The sequence below is a fragment of the Poecile atricapillus genome, chromosome 8 (genome assembly GCF_030490865.1).
Source record: "Poecile atricapillus isolate bPoeAtr1 chromosome 8, bPoeAtr1.hap1, whole genome shotgun sequence".
Classification (NCBI taxonomy): Eukaryota; Metazoa; Chordata; class Aves; order Passeriformes; family Paridae; genus Poecile; species Poecile atricapillus.
This window is the reverse complement of record NC_081256.1, coordinates 17,795,319-17,818,191: the sequence shown is the minus strand read 5'-3', so window position 1 is coordinate 17,818,191 and position 22,873 is coordinate 17,795,319. Positions and strand designations below refer to the sequence as shown.

The window sequence follows — 22,873 nt, the reverse complement described above, 5'->3', positions numbered from 1 at the left end:
CAAAACCAATTTTATATTCTATGTATAATTGCCCCAATATCTTGTAAACAACAGGATAAAAACAGTGTCTTAAAAATTTAATAAAACTTAACCTTGAATATACGATCTCTATTCAATATTTTAAGCCAAAATTTATTAAGTCAGACACAAAAAATTTAAAGGCATCCAAAAATCCATTTTACTAATTTCCCCTTTTTCTGGATTTGTGAGAATCAAACCAATTATAACAACAGGACTGAAATATGTGGAAACACTAAAAATACAGCAACAACCTCACAGGTGTGGGATAGATTAACAACATTCTGCTGAAGTTCAAACATTACTGAAGCTGCTCAGCAGAAGAACACAGATCACACAATATTTGCATTAATGGCCACTGAGGTCAGAGGAAGCACAGAGGAGCAGTGAGACCCATTTGCAGACAACTGGGAGGGTACTTCAGTTTACAAACCCCTCCTCTTCTCTACAGACAGAAATGAAGCTCAGCAACAAATACTTACATGGAGGCTAAAGATGCTCTTAACAATGTGGAAGCCTGGATCACAAAAAGAAACAAAAAAGGAAATTACAGCATATAAATCCAAATTTCACATAATGTTACTAATCAAGTCCAAAGTGAATTCTTTCACTGAGGTTCTGCAGTTCTTTTCCCATAAAAACCTGTGCTGTAAACCAGAAACAGCTAAAGAAAGAGCACTACAGTGTTTATCTTTCTTTTCCCTTAAAGTGTTTCACAGGTAAAAATCTCATTTGTTGTGATCTGACCATATTATCCTCACCCACATATTCCACAAATTATCTATGCTTGAAGCATTTAAAAAAAATAATAATAAAAAATGAATAGAAACTACTATCAGAAGCCCGCTGAAGAAGATGAAGAACTTGCTAAGCACATTCATTGACTTTATATATTTTCATACCTTTAAAATTGTAATAATATTTCATTGGAGACCCATCCTGCATTCCTGTATATAAATTTATTGTAATTCTTTGTTTCATGCATTCCAGTATAGATAAAATCAATATGAACTAGCATGCCATTTCTTAGTGGTTCTGCTTAGTATATTATGATTAAATCTTGGATATTTCTTCTCTGATGCAGGGTGACACAGTACCTGTACAGGCACCACTGTGCAATAAGGAACATCAACACCATATGAAAGTTCCACATGAAAGTTGTCTGCCTCAGTAAATATTTTTTACTAGACTTAATTGTAGGTAAGCAAAGAAGCAGCAATTCTGGCATAAGAGTGCTTCATGTCATGCATTCTGATGTCAACTACATGCTGTATTTGCAGAATATTCAATGTCATCTCTTTGTGCTGATCTCTCTGCTAAAAATCTCTCATTACCACTTATGCCTGTAAAACTGGTCTTCCCTCCTAACTGAGCCTCTTTCAATAGGAACTATATAATCAATGTCTATTGTCAGATTCAAAACTGTGGGATTTAGGAGACAAAAAGCATGAAATACCATAGAGAATATTGAATTACACCAACTGACATATTCTTGAAAACATAACCTCATGGGTATCCTTGTAATATAAGGAACTGTTCTCTTAGATGTGAAATCAGCTTATGTGCACGTTGGAAAGCATTTCATATTATGTCAATGAATGACTTGTACACAATAGACAATTAAAACTTCATACACTTCAGAAGTAACCTGTCTGGACCAGCAGTTCTCACATCATAGTTTATCTTATATAATACAAAAGTCTTTCTAAGTATGATATCTACCCCTAGACTGTTTTGCCCTCGTTCATTTTCCTTAGCATTCTTGAGAAGTATAAAGAGTTAATTTTGTTCAAACAAAACTGTTTTCCCAGTAAAAACATAAAACCTTGTAGCTGCATGTGTAATGAAATCACAAATCACTTTCCTTGTCTCTGTCAGCACCTTTCTCCTTTCTCTGTTAGAGGAAATGGAACAAAGTGACTATAGCACTTGAATGCAAAAAAATTACAGAGCCCTTGGAAATGGAAGGTCAAATAGAGAATAGCAGTGTGAAAAGAAACAGAGCAGGGCATTAGGGCTATATAGATGTATATAAAGAGTCTCTGCTTCTCAACAAAGTCTTTTTATGCACCTCTTTGCTGTTTTAGAAAGAAAAACATGTGCTCCAACCAAAATCTAACCAGAGGATAACTGGTTGAGATAGACATATCACCCTTCTACACAAATAAAACTTTTTGGTAGTGCAGGATTTTGAAAGTTTTTATAAAATTTCAAACTACAGAAAGTTCAAGTGGAAAAACATTCAGACCAAATAGGACAAGGTCCTATTAATTCCCAAATTATTTTTTAATAATGCAGATGAAGCACAGCAAGGTATTTAGTATGGTTTCCTTCTGTACTCTTCCTACACCAAGGAAGGACCAGAGAGTGAGACAGGCCCTGCACTGAGGCTCTGAGAGCAGAATCACTGAGCTGGAAAGAATTCTGGTCACTTTGCTGATCAGACTCAGCTTATCAGTCTAGAATCTGCACAGGAGGAAGTTCCTTCAGGATTTTGCTGTTTCTGGGAAAGCAATAAGGATAAAGTTCATATTCCATTAGGTTCAATCATCAAGGCTAAACAGGAATGGACAAAGTTCTGAGGGCCTAGTTTGCTCTTCACTGCACTGCATTATCATGACTATGGTCAGCACCACTGATAAGCAGAAAGAATGCAACTATGTTACAGGCAGAGGTTTCATTTCCTCCTTTCATCTGCATTATTGCAATTACTCATAAGTAAGCTAATCTGTATCTGTGGCATGCTGAGTAAGGCACTGGCACAGGAGATACCCCTCTATTTCTGATTCAGCCACCAACTGCAAACAGAATCCAAACACGCCTCTGGGACTCAATTTTTCTCATCTGAAAAGAAGATACAGGCATCAATCTCTTGAACAAGCTGGGTTTTGAAATCTGCCAATGAATGGCAAAGTGTAAGAGATTAAAAAAAAAAAGATAAAAAGATTATTTTGCTATTAAACAACTGAACGTTTATGGCACAATCACCATAAATATAAATTATTCAGTAGCTCTTCTACTCATTTTTTCTAGATTACAAAATTTATTTACTCAGCATTTTCTCCGAAGTCCTTCCCCCAGTCTTTCCTGGAACAAGTTAGCCATAATTTTAACCCTTTGAGTAACAGTATACCTTAGACTGCCAATGAAAGACAGGTGAACATGTTCCTATGTCCCAACACTCATAGACTTCATCTTGAAAAAAATACATTTCATGCAAAACCTATCTTGAGAGAGGATCATTTGTCATAACTGAAAGACATGCAGAATCTCAGTGTCTTAAGGAAAGAAAAAGAAACACAAAGGAAAACCAGCCCAAGCATAGCTCATTCTGGTAGGATCATGGTGTATGACTTATGTCTGTGTTGGTTCTTGCCAAAGCCAAACCAGGTGCCACATTAAGTCAAATAATTCTGTCACGATGCACATTAGCCACAGATGGCATCCCTTTATTTTTGAACAAAGACATGCATGAATACGAACAGCATGGAATAAACCAAAGAAGTTCAAAGGGAAAAAAATAAATCAGTACTTATAAAAGAAAGCAGATGCACTTCATGTGCAAGCCAAAACCACAACTGATTTTATCAAATACTGCAGCCTTATATTCAAGCCATATCCCCTTTGCTGTTTGATGTATATATTCATAATATGCTGAAGGCAAAGCTGAAAGCCAGATTTTGTCCCCAGTTCCCACTCTGAAAACGTGCTGTAAGAATTCAGTGTAAATTCAATGCAGATTCAGAACTAATAATCAAAGATATGTGATGAATACATGAAGAGTAAAACCAAAATTTGAGCAGATTTCTACAAATCGTTAGAACTCACAAAGCTATGTTGAGTTCATTTGCTACAAACTAATAACAAGACGACTGCTCCACACAGCCTGTGAGGGATTAGACCCTGAGCTTGTGTAACCTGGCAGGTCTACTGGGGCTATGCAAAGTATTATTTCATAAGAAGATCTACAAATGTTTTTAATTATTTTTTTCCTACTTATGCTAGAGATATGCTGTTATGAAAACTTCCCACTTGCCATATAAAACAGGTTCTCTAAGACATCTGATGTGTATACTAAAAAGTCACACAGTAATACTGTGTGATAATGTAATGACAACACGAATGTCAGAAAAGTATAAAATAATATACATAAACTGTGAGGGGAACTGATAGTTACCCATGTAGTCAAGAAATACCTCAGAATCAGACGGCTTTACAAAAATTTTATAAACAACGCTGCACAGTAAATGTGGTATTACATTCTACACTGTATAAAGTTAAATGTAACTAATGCTTTATACTAATCTGTGTAAAGAAAAATCTTTTCTTTAGCAAAAATAATTTGATTCATAATTGCTCATCTGTCATCAACCTTTCTCAATCTCAAAACAGAGATATGAAGGAACAAAATGCTTAACATCAAGCAAAAAGTGTCTAATATGAACATTCATGTCACCAATGGGAATAGGTTGATTGATACAGATGATCTTTCAGCATAGGCTGATGTGGGTAGTCTTCTCTAAATCAGGATAAAAATAAGTATGTAAGGAATAGTCCATTGCATTCAATATTTCTATTACTATTTCTCAAAATAAAATGTTGTTTTAAGTGGAAAGTTGAATGCTCACAAGGGTTTACTTTAATGTCAGGTGATATATATGTTTGAAATTTAGGCAGCTTTTCTTGAAAGGCAAAATTTTGTTTTACTGTAACAAAGTGATAAAAATATAAATATGTATTATTTTAAATTGACTGTCATTTTTCAGAATTGGTGTCAATCACTTTTATGAATTGATTACATACTGAGTTACTTAGAAGTAGACTCATTTCCTTTCTTCACAAAGAATGCACTGACTATGGGCAAAATTAGATACTTATGGTGTACTTGTAGTATTGCCAGAATACAAACTTCCATCTGGGTTACAGAAGTCACAGGCAGTACAGAGAATATAATTTTGTGTTTTCAGTGAAACAGGATCATTTTAACTGTGTGAAAGAATTTCATAATCTTTACTACCAAAAGGAAGTCTGGCTTCAGGAATGAAAAATACAAACATGTAGAATACAATACTCCTCTGAAAATCACAACTCAACTTGCTCAATTACCTTGAGCAATATTTATTTGCTTTGTCAAAGGTGTTTTGGGGTCAGCTGGTCTTGGCACACTTCAGAGAGAATTTATACTACATACAGATGATCCCATGGAAGAAACAATTACTTTCTGCATGCTATAATAAGCTGTCTTTCATGTAAAAGTTGTGGACAAAGCTGCTCTTATGTTGACATGCTGGGTTATGTGCACAATGAAGCCATAAGGTTACCCAGAACATCTATTCCATTCCCCATGCAGAATTTTCAAGCCCTGAACATTTTCTGGCTCTTCATAAGCCACACAATTAATGCCATGACAAGCTAAAATGCAGGGAAAATTGCTGCACGTTGTGAAATAAAGAGAAATACAGACTGTGACAGACTCAGCAGGCAATGTGAAAGGAAATAAAGATAGACACTTACATATCCGTCATCACAAGGGCTCATAGAGTAATATCCCTTTATAGGCAAACAGACACACATTAAAATAAAGAAGATTAAAAAAAAAAAGTTAACAGAAATAAATCTCAGAGAAATGCACAGTTCTAAAAAACAACCAATAGAAATTAGCTAAAAATTAACAGACTATTAGCTTTGAAAAGTATAAACATGTTCTCCCAATCCTCATACTTGCAAGTCTAAGAACTGAAATTGCTGCATCTCTCTTGTGATATATCTGGATATATTTCTCCTCTCAACATCTGGCGAACACACCTAGTTTGCACATTTTTCCACATTGTCAGTGTCAGAACAGCTACACAAAGTGCTGATGAATTTACAGGAGTGTATGACCTGTACTGCTCACTCCACTGAAGCAGCCAAGAGAGAGACCCTGGATCTGAAGACCTCAGCTTCTGAGAAAGCACCTGCCACTGTTCTCCACATGCTTTGACTGGAGTTTCTGACCAGCACATAACAAAGACTGAAAGAGACAATTTAAGGTGTTTGAGCAACGTTATCAATTCTTCATCCCAAAAGGTTCCAGGGATAAACTAAGAAAGTCTCTGTAGTGAAACCTAGATGTAGTTACTGAAATAAAGAATGGTGCTAATTCATGGTTTGAGTAGTTTAGTACAAAATATGCCATGTTCTCCTTAATTGGACTAAAATACTAGAACAGCTTTGTATCTAAAAAGAACAGCCTTAATTAAAAAAAAAAGTACACAGTTCAACACAATGAAATAAGACCAACATTAATTATTCTGCTTCCAATCTTTTTGTGCAAACCTGCCAGTACATACTTTAGAGGACATACTTTTACAGATTAATAAACACATAAACACCCTATTTAGCAGGCTGCTCTTTAACAGACACATACAGCCTTACACAGAAGACATAAGAAACTTGCCACTCTTCACTGTGAGCAGAAAATAAAGTTATCTTTATTCTTTAACCAATTAAAAAAATCTGACATTCTTCTTTTTATTATCATGACACTTAGAATTCCCTGATGTGAATGATTACTTTAACTTTCATGGTGTTATATACACAAACAGACAGTTCCTGGCAAAGACAATTTAAAGTTAAATATAAGAAAAGGATGATATTGATCGAGACCAATAAGTGAGCAAAAGAAACCAGAAGATAAACTGCATTGTGATGAGAGACTTTTCGACACATGCATGATCTGAGCCAGTGAAAATGGATGTAGGCATCAAGACAAAAGATGACATTAAAGGTTTAACATTAAAGGGAATCACAAAAGGTTGGAGACTACTTTCAAAGTCCGTTCCAAAACGGGCTATTCTAGGATTTTAGGACAGTGACAGGAAAAGTTTGTGGAAATCCCTACTGAAGGCAACACCTTACCCTTAAAGAGTTAATAAGGGCATCATATACTATATCAGAAGGAAAAAATTAACTTCTCCTTAACTTCATGCTTACATGAAGAGGTAGTCTTGTCTCTTCCATATGTAAATGGGAATATATAAAAATAATCCCACAGACAGAGACATAGAAAACTGATTATGTCATCTGAAGAAAAGCTCACTTAGGGTAGATGCTGTTTGCTGCAATGTGTACTTTATTTTTAAATGAAAGAGCAAACATCTGCATAATAATTCATGGTGAATCCACTCTGAATGGTTTATTTTACAGAGGAGCTGGTAATCTTGTCCAGTGACAGAACTTCAAAAGCCACCCCACTACTTTTCCACAGCTTCAAGAGTGTTGTCAAAAGAGACCCAAAACTTGCAAGGGACATTAATTCACCTAATTGTAGGTACAGGTAAATATAATCAGACTGAATAGCAGCAAAAACATAATGGGCATTTATTCTATTCCACGACACATGCAATACATGCAAACAACTTTACACCTTTCAGGTCACAGAAAGATTCTCCAGTGGTTAACACCCATCTCTACTATTGACAAAGTGCACATCTGAAGGAGTTCCTGTTTTGTCTCTAATCCAAAATTTAGACAACCTTATTATCTTATCCCTAATCCAAAATATTGTACGCCTTACTTGTAAGTACACCTTACTTCAGTCCAAAAACCTATTTGTGGGTTTCAGATTTGAGCCTGTGCTACTTTTGATGGTGTGTGAATGTACAGTGTGTGTGACAAAAAGCCAGAATCCTCTTGGCTTCATGGTGTGTATTGAACAGAAAATTGCAGGCATCAAAAACTACAACTCCTGCTTCTTATCCACCAGACAAATCAAGACTAGAAAAGGAAAATCGTGAAAAAACATAAAGTAAAACTTTTTTTAAGTGTGTTAAAAATATAAGGGACTGTGATAGTCCTGTAATAGATTACTATACTTGAAACTATACCATTAACCACATCAGTTCTCTATCCAAAGGAACACTAGAAAGTCAGGAATGGATTAAATCTTCAAATAAATGTTTCCTCAGCTTGTCAAACCTGTTGTTCTGACCTTCTATTCTTGAATCCACACCTTCTGCTCTGACAATTCTCTTAGGTTTCTTATCTCCCAATACAGGACCACACATGTCAAATGACATGATGGAAGGTGGCGATAACATTCAGCTGCAGCTAAGAGAAAGACCTTATGGTAAAACAGGGCTTCAGAGAGGCCTTGGAAATGCCTCCCAACCGTAACACAGTACTGTGGCCTCTCTCCCACTGCGCACAGCAGATGCATCCTGTTGTAGATCAGGCTCATGAGCTGACCCAGGAGGTCACAGAACTGGCAAGAGACATGGAGCTGTTCTGCAAAAGAACTGAGATCCAACCAAGCTCACCAGAGAACACAGAGCTGACACTAGAAGCCCTTGTTAAGTAAGTTTAGGGGTACAATTACAACAGAAAACTTTTTTGGCTGTCATTGCCTCAGGTCTTAAAGACAGCTCAATAAGACTTGCCTGTGGGATTTGTTTTCCTGATACAAATTTCCTCCAGTTTTAAAGGACAGGCCTTCAGCCATGCTGGGGGGCAAGCCAGGAAGCTGATGTTTGCATATTAACAACTGATATAGGTCACCTTTATCATAATTTCAAAACCTGAGACCTCACAGCTTTCTACTACACAATACAACTTTCCCCAACATTAAAAGCTGAGCACAATGTACTGGGAACAAAATCAACTTTGCGTACAAATAATGCTACCAAGGATGAATCCAAGGTCTACTCCTTAATTTCCTTGGACAATACTTCTTTTTGGTTACAGTACTCATATAATTCTCCTTCCCAGTGTAAGTAAAAACTACCAGTGTAGGGGATTTAACAAAATATACTCTAAAGCTCAAATACAGATCTCAGAGAATGATGCAGTTTTAGCATTTTCTGTTCTCAGAACCTGACCCAAAACCTGGATTGTCCCGAGTTGCACCAGTACAACTGGCTGTGAACTCAAGCACTTCCTCTTCTCAAACTATGTAATGCATGTCCACTCATACCCTAAATAACAGTGGTGGAAATTTAAGGCTGCATGACAGTACAACAAAAAAAGTAATTTCCTTGCTAATGATTTCTTTTCCTGCTCATTTATTTAGAGATATTGATCCAGAAGAACCAATTTATTTCAGGGTCTTGTCCTGACATTGGTGATATCAGTGAGACAAGATCATCCTGAACAGTCAAGGCGAAGTGGGGGGGAAAAAAAACCAAAACAACCAACAAACCACCATATTTAATGCCTGATAAAGCTCTTTAGACAATGACTGTTTTTTTAAGCCTCTCCCTTATCCCGCCTACAGAATGAGGTAGGATGATGGTACAGTAAGGATGAACAAAGTAGCTGCCCCTCTGCAGTTATGCATCTGGTGGCCCCTTACAGCAGAAGAAGGTTTGTGAAATGGAGTAGCTGGAAAGACCACACTCTAGTGCCTCAAGTAGTTATGGGCAAAAAGTGAAGGAACCTTCCAACACAAATCCAGCACAGATGCTGTGAACTCGTGCTACTACTTAGTCTGGGTCACGGTGCCTCCAGCTTTATTCCAAAACTTATGCAAAAACCTGAAACCACTTAAGGGTAGAACAATAACATCTGAGTGTATAACAATGAACTACTTGAATCCTTGAAGAAAAAGTAATGGCATGACTGAGTGGCCTAATAGTAAAACAGAATTTTAGTTCATCTCATCTGGTTTTGTGCATCAACAAAGCCAGAGAATGGTTAGAAATATTCTGGGATGAGAAAGGAGTATGATTTTCCTTTTCATAAGTCAATACCTATTTTTTCTTCTAACATTTATTTGTGTTCCTGCATGTTTGCTATTCATGTATAAAACCAGGGAAATAAACATGAAAATATGATCAATCAAGAGGGGACAAAAGGGTAAGATAAGGAAACCTGACTATGATGCAGTTAATGTGTATATGCAAAGACTGTGATTAGCCCTCCAAAACTTGGCTAATGCTTCAGAGAGCCTGTGTGGATCTGCCTATAGAAACAACATGAGAGTTCAACCACAGTAACTGCTAGAACCTCAGTGTCAAGGTGTGACCTAAACCAGTCTAGAAACACTTAACCTAAACAGTCTCAGGGCTATGACTGGACTGATCCTTCACTAGAGAGCCTGGCTGTCACAGCAACTACCTCCAACAGTGTGAATAAATGAGCCACAAAGTCACACAGAAATAGTTCTGCTAGCAAAGCCTGGTATAAAAATAGATACAACTGTGCCAGGAGAGCACAGCTTTACTCAGGTTAACCTAATTAAGGGAGACAAAAATTCATTTCCAGCAGGAAAAAAAAATCTACCACCAACATATCCTCTTTCTCTAACCTATCTGCATAGCTGGAGACTGTGTCAAAGTGGCCACAGTGCCATAAGTATAGTGGCAATGGCGCTTTTGGAGCAGAAATGCTTTTAGACACACTTTTAGGTAAGCAGAAATCAGAACCTTGCATAAGGATGACACTCTTCCCTTTGCCCCTCTCTTATAAGGGCTCAAGAGACTGGAGGATCAACATACGATAAGAAGAATAGAAAAAATGAGCAAAACCCTGGGCAAATGGAACACCTTGAAAGCACAGGAGAAAAAGTGAAGTCTTGATGCAAGCAGAGAGCAGGAGCAGAGAGAAGAGGGCACACGGCTGTACAGAATGTATGATCTCAGTACAGGGAAGGAGAAACACACAACCTCAACATAAGATGGCAAAAATACAGTAGACTACTGGGGTACCTAAAGAATTATCTCAAAAAGCCACTGGCAAGGAAAGAGGAGAGATCTCTGAAAGTTGCTGGTTAGAAGAAAGATAGGGTGGGAGGAGGAACATTACGGGATGGGAGCTGACATAAGCTATGGATATGATGTAAATCTGAGGAGAGGGGAGCAGCAGACAGCACCTAATATTGAGGTAGCAGACAAACAGAACCTGCTTCCTTCCTGAAACCCTGCAACAGCAGCTTTTGCAGGCTGCATAAGAGTGAACCTCCTAAACTCATGGCAGGTCAGAGAAAAGAGTTCTGACCATTAACAGGAAAGTGAGGGAATTTAAAACAGCTTGAAGAGCAATGAGGAATAATACTTATCTCTGAAAACACTAGCACACAGAAAAGAAAAGGAAGCATTTGTATTATCTCGTTATCTTTCTGTAGCAATTTTTCAAGGGGAACCAAATGTACCCATAGCATAATTGTTATTAAAAACCTTGGCTAGAATAAGGAGGAGGAATTTTCTTTTCTTCTGCTTTTCCTTTGACACTTTACTAAGTTCTCCTGCTACTAAATTAAGTACACATGAATGCCTGCCATGGCAAAAGCAATAAGCACAGTTCATGATTTTGGCTTGTCTTTGTAAAACAGTGGTACACAATATTTTCTTAGTAAAATGTTTTGATGTAGTTTTATGATTAATGCTTATTTGAAAGACTTGAACAAACAAGATATTAAAAGAAGTTGTACCACTGAACAGCTCTTACACAATTGTTAGGTCATTTAAAATCTCACAGGAAAAATTTCATAGACACTAGAAACTATCCTAAGCTGGCTTTTCTGCTGAAAAGTAACCCCAAAACTCCCTCCCCACTTAGGCAGAAGAGATTGAGCAGAAAGCAAATGAGCAAGGTGTACTGCAGTCATCTGAAAAGAAACCAGAGAATGGTCAAGCTGGCAGAAACCAGCCCTAGGGATCCTGAGCTGTTTGTCAATAAGATCAAAGTTTCTCAGATAGGACGTTAAAAGACCATCACATAAATCACTAAGGTAGCTTAGGTATATCAGCTAACTGCTCATCTAAAACTGGCTCTTCCTCCTCTTTTCCACATTTGTTCTCATGATCCTGAATGATGCTTCTCCTTCAGCTGGCTAAGTCAATTCTCTGTAGAGTTATATCACTGACAACAGAAAGGAACAGAGAGCATGAGTCCAGAGCTGCGCAACACCACTCCCCTTTTTTAGCTAAACTAAACTGTCTAAGATGTGCCATCAAACCACACTCAGAACATTAGTTTTAGGATTTGGTTTGGGGTTTTTTAAAGCATTTTGTTAGCATTTTAACAGATACAAATCTTCCTGTCCTCACAGTAACAGAATTAACCATACTTACACAGCTATAACTGTACAACCAGATCACTGACCAGCATCTGAGATCAACAAAACAATGTATTGCCATATTCTTATACAAGCTTCAGCACATTATGTTTTGTCTTTCCCATTACAGAACACTTATTGTTCTATACATAGCTTAAGTAATATTGGCTTTTAAGATAGCTGCTGTAAAAATACCAAACATTTATACTACTTACAGTTCCAGGCCTTGTGAAGTCAATGTTGTGTGCTACAGCTTGTCGCAAATGATTGCTAAATAAGCAAGCATAAACACCCTGAAGATACTCTGGTGTAATCTAAAAATTAGGAAACAAAGTGAGAACAGGATTACATAAAACTTACACTTTCTACCAGACAAGTGTTTCTATATTAAAAGGCTGTTTGGTTTTGTTAAAGAGTAAGAAATCATACATCTGAGGCTCACTGACACAAGCACAAAGTATATACTGCAACTACCATTCTGTTTAGAAATTTTAAAAACTGTAAATTCTCTTTATCTGAGAATTGTTATACTATTCACAAAACTAGTGTTAAACACTTTGAGAGTCGAGAAGAAAACCAGATTTTCACACCCCTATTTACATACAGATTTTTGTGAATCAAAAAGTTAAAAATCAAATCAAATTTAAAAATTAAATAGTTTTGAGCTTGAAACAGTGCTGATGTGTTGTTTACCTAAGGAGCAGAACCTACACAGCTGTCTTGTACAGCAGAGAGAATAAATATGAATTATGCAGTACAGCACTTTGTTTTTCAATGCAAAACATCTCAGTGGGTTTAGTTATTTTGTTTTGGGAAATCTACACCACAACAGAACAGCTGAATTTCAGGAGAATTAGTACCTTCCCCAGAAGAGAGATGAGAGGACTGAGATTATAGAAATGCAACCGGGGACACTTCTGATATTCCCAGACCTTCAGCAGGAGAATGAACCCCTTCAAATTCAGAACGCTGTAACTTCAGTATCACATTATTCAGTACCCAGCTCCACTTTGGATTCAGAAATGACAGAATCCAGGCTCCATAATGGAAGAGCACCCTCAGCTGGACACACTCGCGAAGCATCAAACGAGTGCCCCTGCACAAGGCTCACAAAGGAACCTGAACAATATCCACAACAGAAGAGAAGCAGCGTCCTGTTCCCAACCACAGAGGGTAACTGGATATCGCCTGGAGAGCATGGAGGTGTGAAATGGGAGGCAGGAAATGAATGACTGATTTTATTGTTGAGCAGATACCTTCCCTAATGTGAGGTAAAGCATAATCCACCCTTACACACAAATTCTTCCCTACAGTAATAGCGAGCAGTGATCCCAGAGGCAGAGTAATAAACCATAAGGTGATCATGATGATGACAGGAGGAAGGTACATATTGACTTTTCAGCAGGAAACACAGGAAATGCCAGGTCATTCTCCCTGCTAACAATTCAGTTTTTTTAAAAGCACCTAGAAGCCACTAACATCTGCCATAAGAACAGCCTTCAGGTTACACAGAATTTATGCTTCTAGAGGACACAGCACAATACATGAAAAAGACAATCAACTTCATATAAAAAATATTCCTAATAAAGTTGCACCTTCTCCAGTCACATACATGTGGCCCATTTCATATGATGAATAACTCAGTTCACCCCTATCTCCCAGTTCCCTTTATCAAATTAACAAGTCCAGTTTAGCAGAACAGAGAGCAAAGCTTTTCCTCATCAAAATTTTGGATAAGATTGTTTCCACTACCATGGAGTTCAAAACACACCTGACTGAAGTTTTAAATACACAACAATTGTTGATGGGCTGGACTGTAGTCAGTAATCACTGAAATGTCCTCTAGTCACTGCTAATGTCAAGATCAAGGGATCTGAGATGTCTTGTGAGATGGTGATTATTTTTTCAAGGTTTCTGAGCCAGCCCAAATAAACTCACTTTTTGTCCTTCTTTTATCCTCCTTCACCAGGGCAATGGGAGAACTGCTCATCCAAAGTGCTGGTTCATTAATAAAGAGCCACAACTCAAACAGAAATGCTCATAACTGTGAAGCTTAATTCACCCTTTGGTCTCCATTTTCTGGGGCGTGTGGAAGCAAGTGCACATCTGGGTCATCCCTTACCATCTTGCCAGTGATTGTGGCCTCCAAAGAATCCACCAGCTCTGCAGTGACTCCAAGGAGATTATGGTGGCTCATCTGCAATTCGTAAAATTGTTTCAGGTTGGTCATATACCTGTGCTCACACTTCACTAACTGTTGATGAAGATGTTGCATCATTTCTGTGAAGAGAAGAAAAAAAAAAGAAATAGCATCACCTATTCAAACAAAAGGACAAAAGAACCCACAAACATTTTTACTATTCTGAAAGGACACCATCAATTTCTGAGGTGAGGAATTTGACTACAAGGATAATTTTACTCCTCTAGTTATTATTTATATATTATTTATGATAATTTGATTTATTTACGATAAATTTGATTTTTTATTTCACTGCCATTACTGTTAAACTGCCACCACAGCTTTAATATGATACAGCTTCAAAATGAGAACATTTTTCTAAACTAATAAAGATTCTGAGAGCAGCCATTGCAGAAAACTAGCTATTCCAGCACTTTATTCTGTTGCCTAGATAAACAAATGGGAATATAATTTTATTTAACTGTGACACTACACATTCAATTCAAAAATTTCCAATGGATGTATCCTAGAGCATGACTTTCCCTCAGAGGAAAGCTGGAAACACCGAATCAGAAAGCCTAAACCTTCTCAGAGTTCACTTACTTTTCACAGCCCAGTGGGTAAAATTTCCAAAGTCTTCCAACTGCAGTCAGTAGGAAAAATCTACATAACCAAAACTCAGTGCAGCTCATGAACACTAATCTTGGAAATTCAGAAACAAGGGTCCAATTTTACCCCTTCATTGTTAAATCTAGGGATTATCAATAATAAACTGGGAAAAGGGTGTCCAAGAGGAATCACAAAGTCTTGGCACATTTTTATATCACTATCTTCTCACACATAAGTAATCTACTGAAAAGGGGAAAGTCTTTCATGACAGCTTCTCTTGCCAAAAGAACAGGAAGCTCTCATCACTGCCAAGCAGCTGTTCCAAGTTCAGACAGCTGTTGGAAGAGCTGGTCCTGTGCTGCCCCATTCCCTCCTTGCGTTCCTGCCATATTCCCGTAACAGCATTCATTTTGACAAATCAGGGAGTTACCAGCCCAGGTAAAAATTAGCATTAAATTCCTTGTTTAAAACATTAAATCATTACCATCCCAGTCCAGATTTGGTAAAAGGAAATGGTACCTTCCCGAGGCATTTCAGCTGACATTTATGTCACCTTGCCGTAGTGATAAAACTGCACCACTACAGGAATAAGAGTAACACTGTGGCTTCTCGCTTCCCCAGACACAATTCCCAGCACTGACAAATGCTTTGCATATATGGTAAGCTTACCAAGGAAGAAGAAAAAGCTCTGCACCAAACACCTACCAGAAACACTCTTCATATGTGGATGAAAAGAGGGAAAAATACAGCACAGAGGAGTAATCTCCTGGTGTATGAGGATACAAGATACAGTAAAGCTTGTGACTCTGCCAAATGAAAATGCTGGCACCAGGCATCATCTGAACTACTGCACGTTTCTACCGGAATTCTTGCCTGCTCTGTCATATGTGTAATTGTCAAGTTTTCCAACTCCAGTTTCTACAAGCAGCCGAAGAGTTACACATATGCACTTCAGTCCATGATAACCTTTTCTCTCTGAGAGATGGTTCTTTTCCTTTACAACTTACCTACACCTGAAACACACTTCCTGAACATGTGCTTGCTCTATTTCTCTCTAATCTCAGCCACCTTTGCATACTTGTCCAGAAGCACTGACTCCAGCTAGTTGAGTTCTGGCATGCAGTGAAGCAGAGCAGTGAGCAGAGGAGCTGCAGGTCTCAGGAGCTTATTGGATACTGGATCTTGCTCTTAGGAGAAGCAGGAATCTCCTTCTTGCTTAAAAATTACTATCTGTATTCTAAACTGACATTTTTTCACACAAATAGTCATTTAGACTTTAGCAAATCTTCACAGACAGGTAGGTCACACTCCACTTTCTATAGTGCAGGAGCCTGACACACTTCCTCCACTCTCCCCCTCCCCAAAACCGTGGAAGAGTGGCTGTGAACTCATCCACAGATTTGTAATGAGGCAGTGAAGGGAACAGCAGCAGAACACACTTCCAAATACTTCATTCCCTCAGTTCCTGTTAGCAGAGAGGACACAAAGAAGGTCTGAAGCTCCCTGTGCACAATGCCAACTATTCTGCAATCTTTGCTTTTCCAGCCAAACTGAAAACATACGGGAGAACTGGAAGTTAAGCACAACTGCCACACAAATAGCTTTGGACGTCATACAGGAATTGAAATTTTTTTAGCAAATGGGTAAAAAGCCACTGTTGCAGGTAAATCAGGCAAGATAAACGCACTGAACACTCCAGAACACCCACAAAAGCATTTACACCACCCCACCCAAACTTGAAGTACTTCAGCACGTCACACTGACGACTGGCAACTATTTACAAAAGGCTGCTTTCAGGACTCTGCCATACTGCTCTTCATTCATGTGTTGCCTATAAATTTACTTTGCATTTCCCCTTCACTAATAAAGTAAATATTCTCCCGCAGCGAGTAAGTGTTGTGGATCCCATGTGATGTGAGCAGGATACTACAAAAATAACCTCTTGGATCCAAAACCTTCATATGAGACAGTCCTCAAGTAACCTTTATGAAAAATCCAAACTGACTCAACCTCCAAGGCACATAACAGATCTGCAAATTAAAGCTGACCTGCATGAATTGAATTCCATGACAGTCCCTGTATAAAGCACAGGACCTGCTCAAATTGGAAATAATTAGGCCCCAAGTAAGTCAGGTCCAATTGCATAGTTGTTTTTTATTTTTTAGTAAGAGATTATTGCCTTCAGGAAAGTCCTCCACAAGGAAAAAGTGTAACTTCTGGAAAATAAAAATCCAAAAGACCTTTCTATTATTCAGTGAAAGTCTAATGCAACAACACAAAGCACAAAATAACAAAGAAACTACATGGAACTTGCACTGGGAGAAAACCTAACTTTCTGCTTAATTCAATCTACAAAAAGTAAATCCTCAGGGTAAACCTACAGATTAAAATAAAAGCTGGTCTCATGCAGTTCCATAACCAGAAAGTATATGCAGAAAGTCAAGTGAAAAAATGAATGCAAGGTAGCTGGAAACCTAAGTTCTATTTATTGAAGTGATTTTTAAAAGGCACATATTTCAAGTTTTATCAGCATCTAACAGGATTCTGTACTGAAATTATTATTTCTAAAGGGCCCCAAGTCACATATACACATTAAAGTGTGTATAAGCATCTTACCTCAAAATTTAACACATCAGCCAGTCACACTTAAATGAACACATTCTTATTCAGGAGATACTAATATGCACTATTTTAGGAGGCTATGTAAATAAAACGAGTAAATAGGAACAAAAATCAACTTTGTCTAAGATCATCAGACAGTCATCAGAACAACTGAATGAGACATAAAACCTGTAAGCAAGGCAAAGGAATTTGAGGTAACTTACTTTCATCAGAACTAGAAAAGAAGAGCTGGTATGCACTTTGTAAGGAGTTCTCCACTTGTTTTTACCATGTTTCAGGACAGAAGAGATGCTTAATACAAATCCCACTACTAGGCCCTTTCCCATTCCATACTTATTGATACTCATTGACTGCTGAACCTCACTGAGCTTGAAAAGCCATCAATAGCTATCACCAAAGCTGGGGTCTGGATTTCCAAGGACTTTCTGCCATGCATCACCGGTTTCCCTACTCCTGCAGGTAAACCTCCCACTGCTTTCACAGCCCCTGACAATTTTACAGAATGTCCTTACCACAGCCCAGTATTTACCTTTGTTGCACTGTCCACTCTCCTTCTGTTGCATGAGTAAGAGCAGTTCAGGAAAATGCCCCTCTCTTCAGTGTTTGTTCCAGAGACTCAGAATGAGAAACTCAACGAAGCCAGATATTTCTACTGTCCCAGCCAACAGCCAGTGTCTGATACTCCACAGAATACATAAATCAACAATAAATATATAAAAATAAATATATAAAAAATGTCAACTTGTAAGTGCACAACTCAAAATGTTGTCTAGGAACTTGAGACCTTTTGCTGAGCTATAAGTGACCAAATAATTTCTAGAACCCCTAAAACCCTGGAAAACTTTCACCTAGTCCCTGAAATGGCTAATTTAAATGACTAACAGCTTTAGAAATGCTAAGAAAGAAGTCAGGTCAGGTTGGTGACTTTGGGTATCCTGCATTTCTACATGAAAACAAAGAATGATCACATGATAAACATGTAGGTTCATATGGATCTGTACATGGTCTTTATATGACTTTTTCAAAAGTTTATTTTTGAATGTGGAATATTAGTAATGTTTCCTATCATAAAAACACTGAGCTGTAATGTTACTGTAATTCTGCAATAAATCTTAGCAGCACACTCTTGCGATAAATTATACTGCCTCTTTACAGTATTTCTAATTATCTGCAAAGTGTTTTCTTAGAAGGATACAAATATAGTGAGAAGCCGAGGAGTCTGTCCGGCTTTAAGAGTCAGAGACAGGAACTTTTCCAATCTTGTCCTTAAATCCAGTGTCCAAGAATCCTTGAAAAGAAAAATAAATAATGACAGTTATTCACCAAATATGTACACTCTGCAGAAAGTACTGCTTGGATCACAGCAACTTCCCACTAGTAAACAAGGCAGCCAGCATTGGCTTGAAAAGATTTTCCCTCCACTGTTACTGAAGTGAGTGTTTGCTCACTCACCATAAAAGCATACAGAAGTCAGAAGGGATTTAGTATTATCCCCAAACAATAATTCTAGAAACACAATGTAGCTTTATTTAAAGTACAAAACTATCACATAGTGTCAGTGCCTTGTATGCAGATGCAGCAACTGCCCTGAATGTAAAAGCACCTTAAAAGACAAGCAACTTGAGAAAAAGATAAAAAATTATTTTCACATGTATTAAATAGAGTACAAAATTCATAATTTTGCACTGCTCAGTTTTCATCCTTTGCTCCTAGCAAGATCTGGGAATTTTAATTTTTGTCAGTAACTTCAGCAACCCTGATGACATGACACTGGTGGGTACAATGTTTCTAAAATAAGGATTTGGAGAAAAACAGCTCATGCAGGAAAAACAGAGCAGCAGAACAGACCAACAACATTAACTGAAATACTGTCCTCTGCCTGACGTAGTGTCTCATATGCACAAGAAAATAGCAGTTAAGGAAGAAAGTCACACCTAGGAATCCACCAAATACTCATGTCTTCTATTTCAAGCCTTCAGTGAAGCTGGTTTCTGCTTGAGGAAAAGTCAGCCAACAACAAAAAAAAAAAAGCTCTGTCTTCCAACAAGTAGCAGGAACTCACTAAATTTACTGCTGTATACATGTATGTCACAAGTTGTTCTCACAGCTCAGATTAGCCCTTATTTCACCAGCTGGTGAGTGTACAGAATTTACTTGCTGCATTTACCAGCTCAGTACCCAGACAGTGGTGTACCACAGCATGCTGTATATTACCAAAGAAACCTTGTCTCCTACAGAGAGGAGTGTATATGATTTTTAAAGATGTATTACACAAACTGGCAGGAATTCCAGCTATATAAAGCATCAGCCTGTGAAAAATATATGTCATAAGAACTCTGCTTAGTAAACTAGTGACTCATTGCTGCTCTTTCTCAAACATAAAACAATCTGTGTTTCAACATTAAAATGGAATGAGTTGAACAATTCCCACAAGAAAATATGAGTGAGTGTGGACTAAGAGCTTGGACATTGGGTTACTCAGAATAAACCTGAGGATCTCATCTTAGATAAGGCATTAAAAAGAAATGGCTGCTAAGTATAATTTAAAAAGAGTAGTCATATTCCATCTCTGAGGTCAACCAGTCTATGTAATTATTTATAGTAGTCCTGAAAGAAAATGGCAGGATATGCCTTTTTTTGGTGTTAAACTGGAGCTCCTCATCAGCTGTACATCCAAAGTCAGCCCTAGGGGAAGTATCACTTAAGCTTTGATTTGTCATCAAAAGCAGTGTGGCAGCAATGCAGGCTGAAGACACCTCCTTGCACCAGAGTGGCTGCCCACAGCTGCTCAGCCAGGCCAGCACAACTGTCCACATGGTCAGGGAAGCATTCTGACCAAATAACTCTAAAAAATACTATACATGCTTTACAAACAAATTTGTGTAGGTATGTGTACCTGGGAGACATTTACACACATATTCACAGGCAAGAAATCAATTCCTTGATCCACTCCAAGTGCAGCCAAGCAACCAGACATTTCCAGCAAAACAGCGAAGTTGAGGTGCAGTTTTGCACTCAGGAGCAAGCCACCAGCAGGTGAAATGGTGGCTGTACCTCCTCCAAAGGTATTGCCAGCAATACTTGGAACATCAAACCACAGCTCTGGAAGTCATCTTCCAAACATCCACCCCCATGGTGTGCAGAGTGCTCAGTGTAAGTCATCATAAAATCATCTCTGCAACACAGATACTTACCTGGAAAAGTTCTTTAAATGAAGGATGCACCATGGGGTTCGGAACAAAAGGCAAAGCATAGAAGGGAAGAAACTCTGCAGTCTGGCTCAGTGCAGCTCCTTTTGTTTCCAGGTATGCCTTAAAATAAGAAATCCTTTCCTCAAGTTCAGATTTGTCCTAGGAAATACAGCAGCAGATTTAATTTAGAAAACTACTATTGTGAATGCACTGTAAGCTGGCAAATAAGAGACCCAAGTATACTAGTATCAAGTTTGAAATACCAGAATATTTGTTATCTAAAAACCAGTATTTATTTAACTAGAGAACATATTGTATGTTCTCACCAGTCATAAAGGAAAATGTGAACCAATGCTGTTACTTCTGTCATCCAGGTCCAAAGAAAGAGGAGACAGAGCATTGCTTTTTGTATATAAATTATTTCTGCTCTCTTTAGGCTAGATTTTTAAAGAAAAATGCCACTACTACACTCAGGGCAGAGAGGAAACACCTACTTTAGATATGGTTTATTTCAGTGGTAAGTTCAGAAAAAAAAAATCCACTTGCAAAGCAGTGGGAAGTGGAGCTGGCACACAGCACAGAACAAAAGCTCCTTGGAGGCTGGAAAAGAGACTGCAGGCATCCAAATACTCCTGAGCAGCTGACAGGTGAAAGCCAGGAGCTATTAACCCCTGGCTGATCTGGCTGAGTCCAAGCTACTTAAATGTCTCCTCATCCTAAAAGTCCCATGTAACAGATTTTACTTTATAACATCTTGGGATTATATATTGAGCTAGCTTTCCCATTTCATCAGAAATTATGCTATTTCAACTCACAGCTTCAGTCCAAACTCAGAGCAAAATAAGTGTTCTAAGAATCTGCTATGATCTACAATTACAAGTGTGAAAGTATTGCCATTTTGGTATTTTCTGAGTTGAAATACTTCAGGAACTTCAGGATAAGGACAGCTTCAACTTCCATCTCTCTACTCCACAATACAAAGGATCTGGTTGAACTAACTGTGGCCAAAACTGGATACATGTTCTTGGAATGATTCGTAGAAAACATCCCATCCTCATCCACACTTAAGATAAATAAATGAAGTAAAATGACAACAGTAATCTGAGGTTTGAATTGTGAACTAAACTTACCGGTTTTCCCATTGTTTGTTTCAAGAGGAAGGTGGCAAAGTAGATGTGGAGATAGAACTCCAGGTTCTGAGCAACGGGATCACTGTCATGGACTGAAGACAAAATATGCTCCTCCCACAGCTGGAAGAAAACTTTCTGATCACCATCCTCAAATGCTGAAAGCATCTCTTCCTGTGAAACAGAAAAGCACCAAGTGAAAATCCAAACACAAAAGAGCCACATTTTCTCAGCCGTAGGTTAGTGAATAAAGAATACCAGTACCATCTGAACACTTCCAATTAAAACTCTTATTCAAAAAATCTCCCACCATTCAGTGACACCCCCCCCTCCAAATATTCTTTCATCACGTCTCTTCAGTATCTTTGAGAGCCTGAATCAACTATCAATACAAGAAGCAAAGCCCAAAATTTCAAGCATATCAGCAAAAACTTAAAGTAGTGTAAATCAAAACTAGTGCCCTGGGTTCAAAATGACTGCAGTTCTGAAGAAAAAATAACCCCAACCCTAAACTTTAAGGTTCCTGTGGTAGAAGAAGACTGCCAGGAGATTTCCTCAAATAATCAAGAATCTGTTCAGACAGCTCACTATTGTAGTAACTCACAGGGTGGTTAGTGGCCTCTGTTTTCATTATTACTCAAAATAGATGTAAATGATGCATTACCTGAACAGGCAATGAATCTTCTGAGGAAACATCTGCTGGTTTGGATAGTGGCTTCCCTTTCATTTTACATTCCTTTTTAAGTACTTTTACTGTTTCTTGAAATCCAGCAAAATCCAAATACTACAAGATAAAAACAGAAGAACAAAGTTTGTAAGATGATTAATGCTTCAATAAATTATTAATTCTTTTTTCAGGTGATTAATGCTTCAACAAATGAACCATGAAATGCCAGTTTCTCTGCAGGATGGTCCATAAATGCCAAAGACTGCAAAGTGATAAACCAAGAACCGATACCTTGTGGTAGGAAAATACCGTCTCTCAGTTTCCTCCTGCATCCTAGAGACAACTGAATACACCCACTCTGAAAGAATGATGCCTCTTGGTTTAACCAGTAATTTCATTCAACCAAAGAAGGAAATTTACTGCTGG

The 22,873-nt window shown here is 38.0% G+C and overlaps 1 protein-coding gene across 3 annotated transcripts in view; it reads right to left on the bottom strand.

The window, feature by feature from the left end:
• The window catches only part of ARMC9 (armadillo repeat containing 9), a 59,058-nt gene that overhangs the window by 35,321 nt on the left and 864 nt on the right, over positions 1-22,873 (bottom strand). For 2 of the 3 annotated variants that reach the window (XM_058843486.1, XM_058843487.1), the window contains exons 3-11: positions 22,445-22,564; positions 21,784-21,954; positions 20,657-20,812; positions 18,658-18,750; positions 17,992-18,016; positions 14,175-14,332; positions 12,268-12,366; positions 5,533-5,568; positions 501-535 (exon numbers count right to left, since the gene is read on the bottom strand). In XM_058843486.1, the coding sequence (XP_058699469.1) occupies positions 501-535; positions 5,533-5,568; positions 12,268-12,366; positions 14,175-14,332; positions 17,992-18,016; positions 18,658-18,750; positions 20,657-20,812; positions 21,784-21,954; positions 22,445-22,564 (893 nt within the window). The remainder of the gene's footprint in view (positions 1-500; positions 536-5,532; positions 5,569-12,267; positions 12,367-14,174; positions 14,333-17,991; positions 18,017-18,657; positions 18,751-20,656; positions 20,813-21,783; positions 21,955-22,444; positions 22,565-22,873) is intronic. The other variant, XM_058843488.1, reaches the window with a different exon arrangement.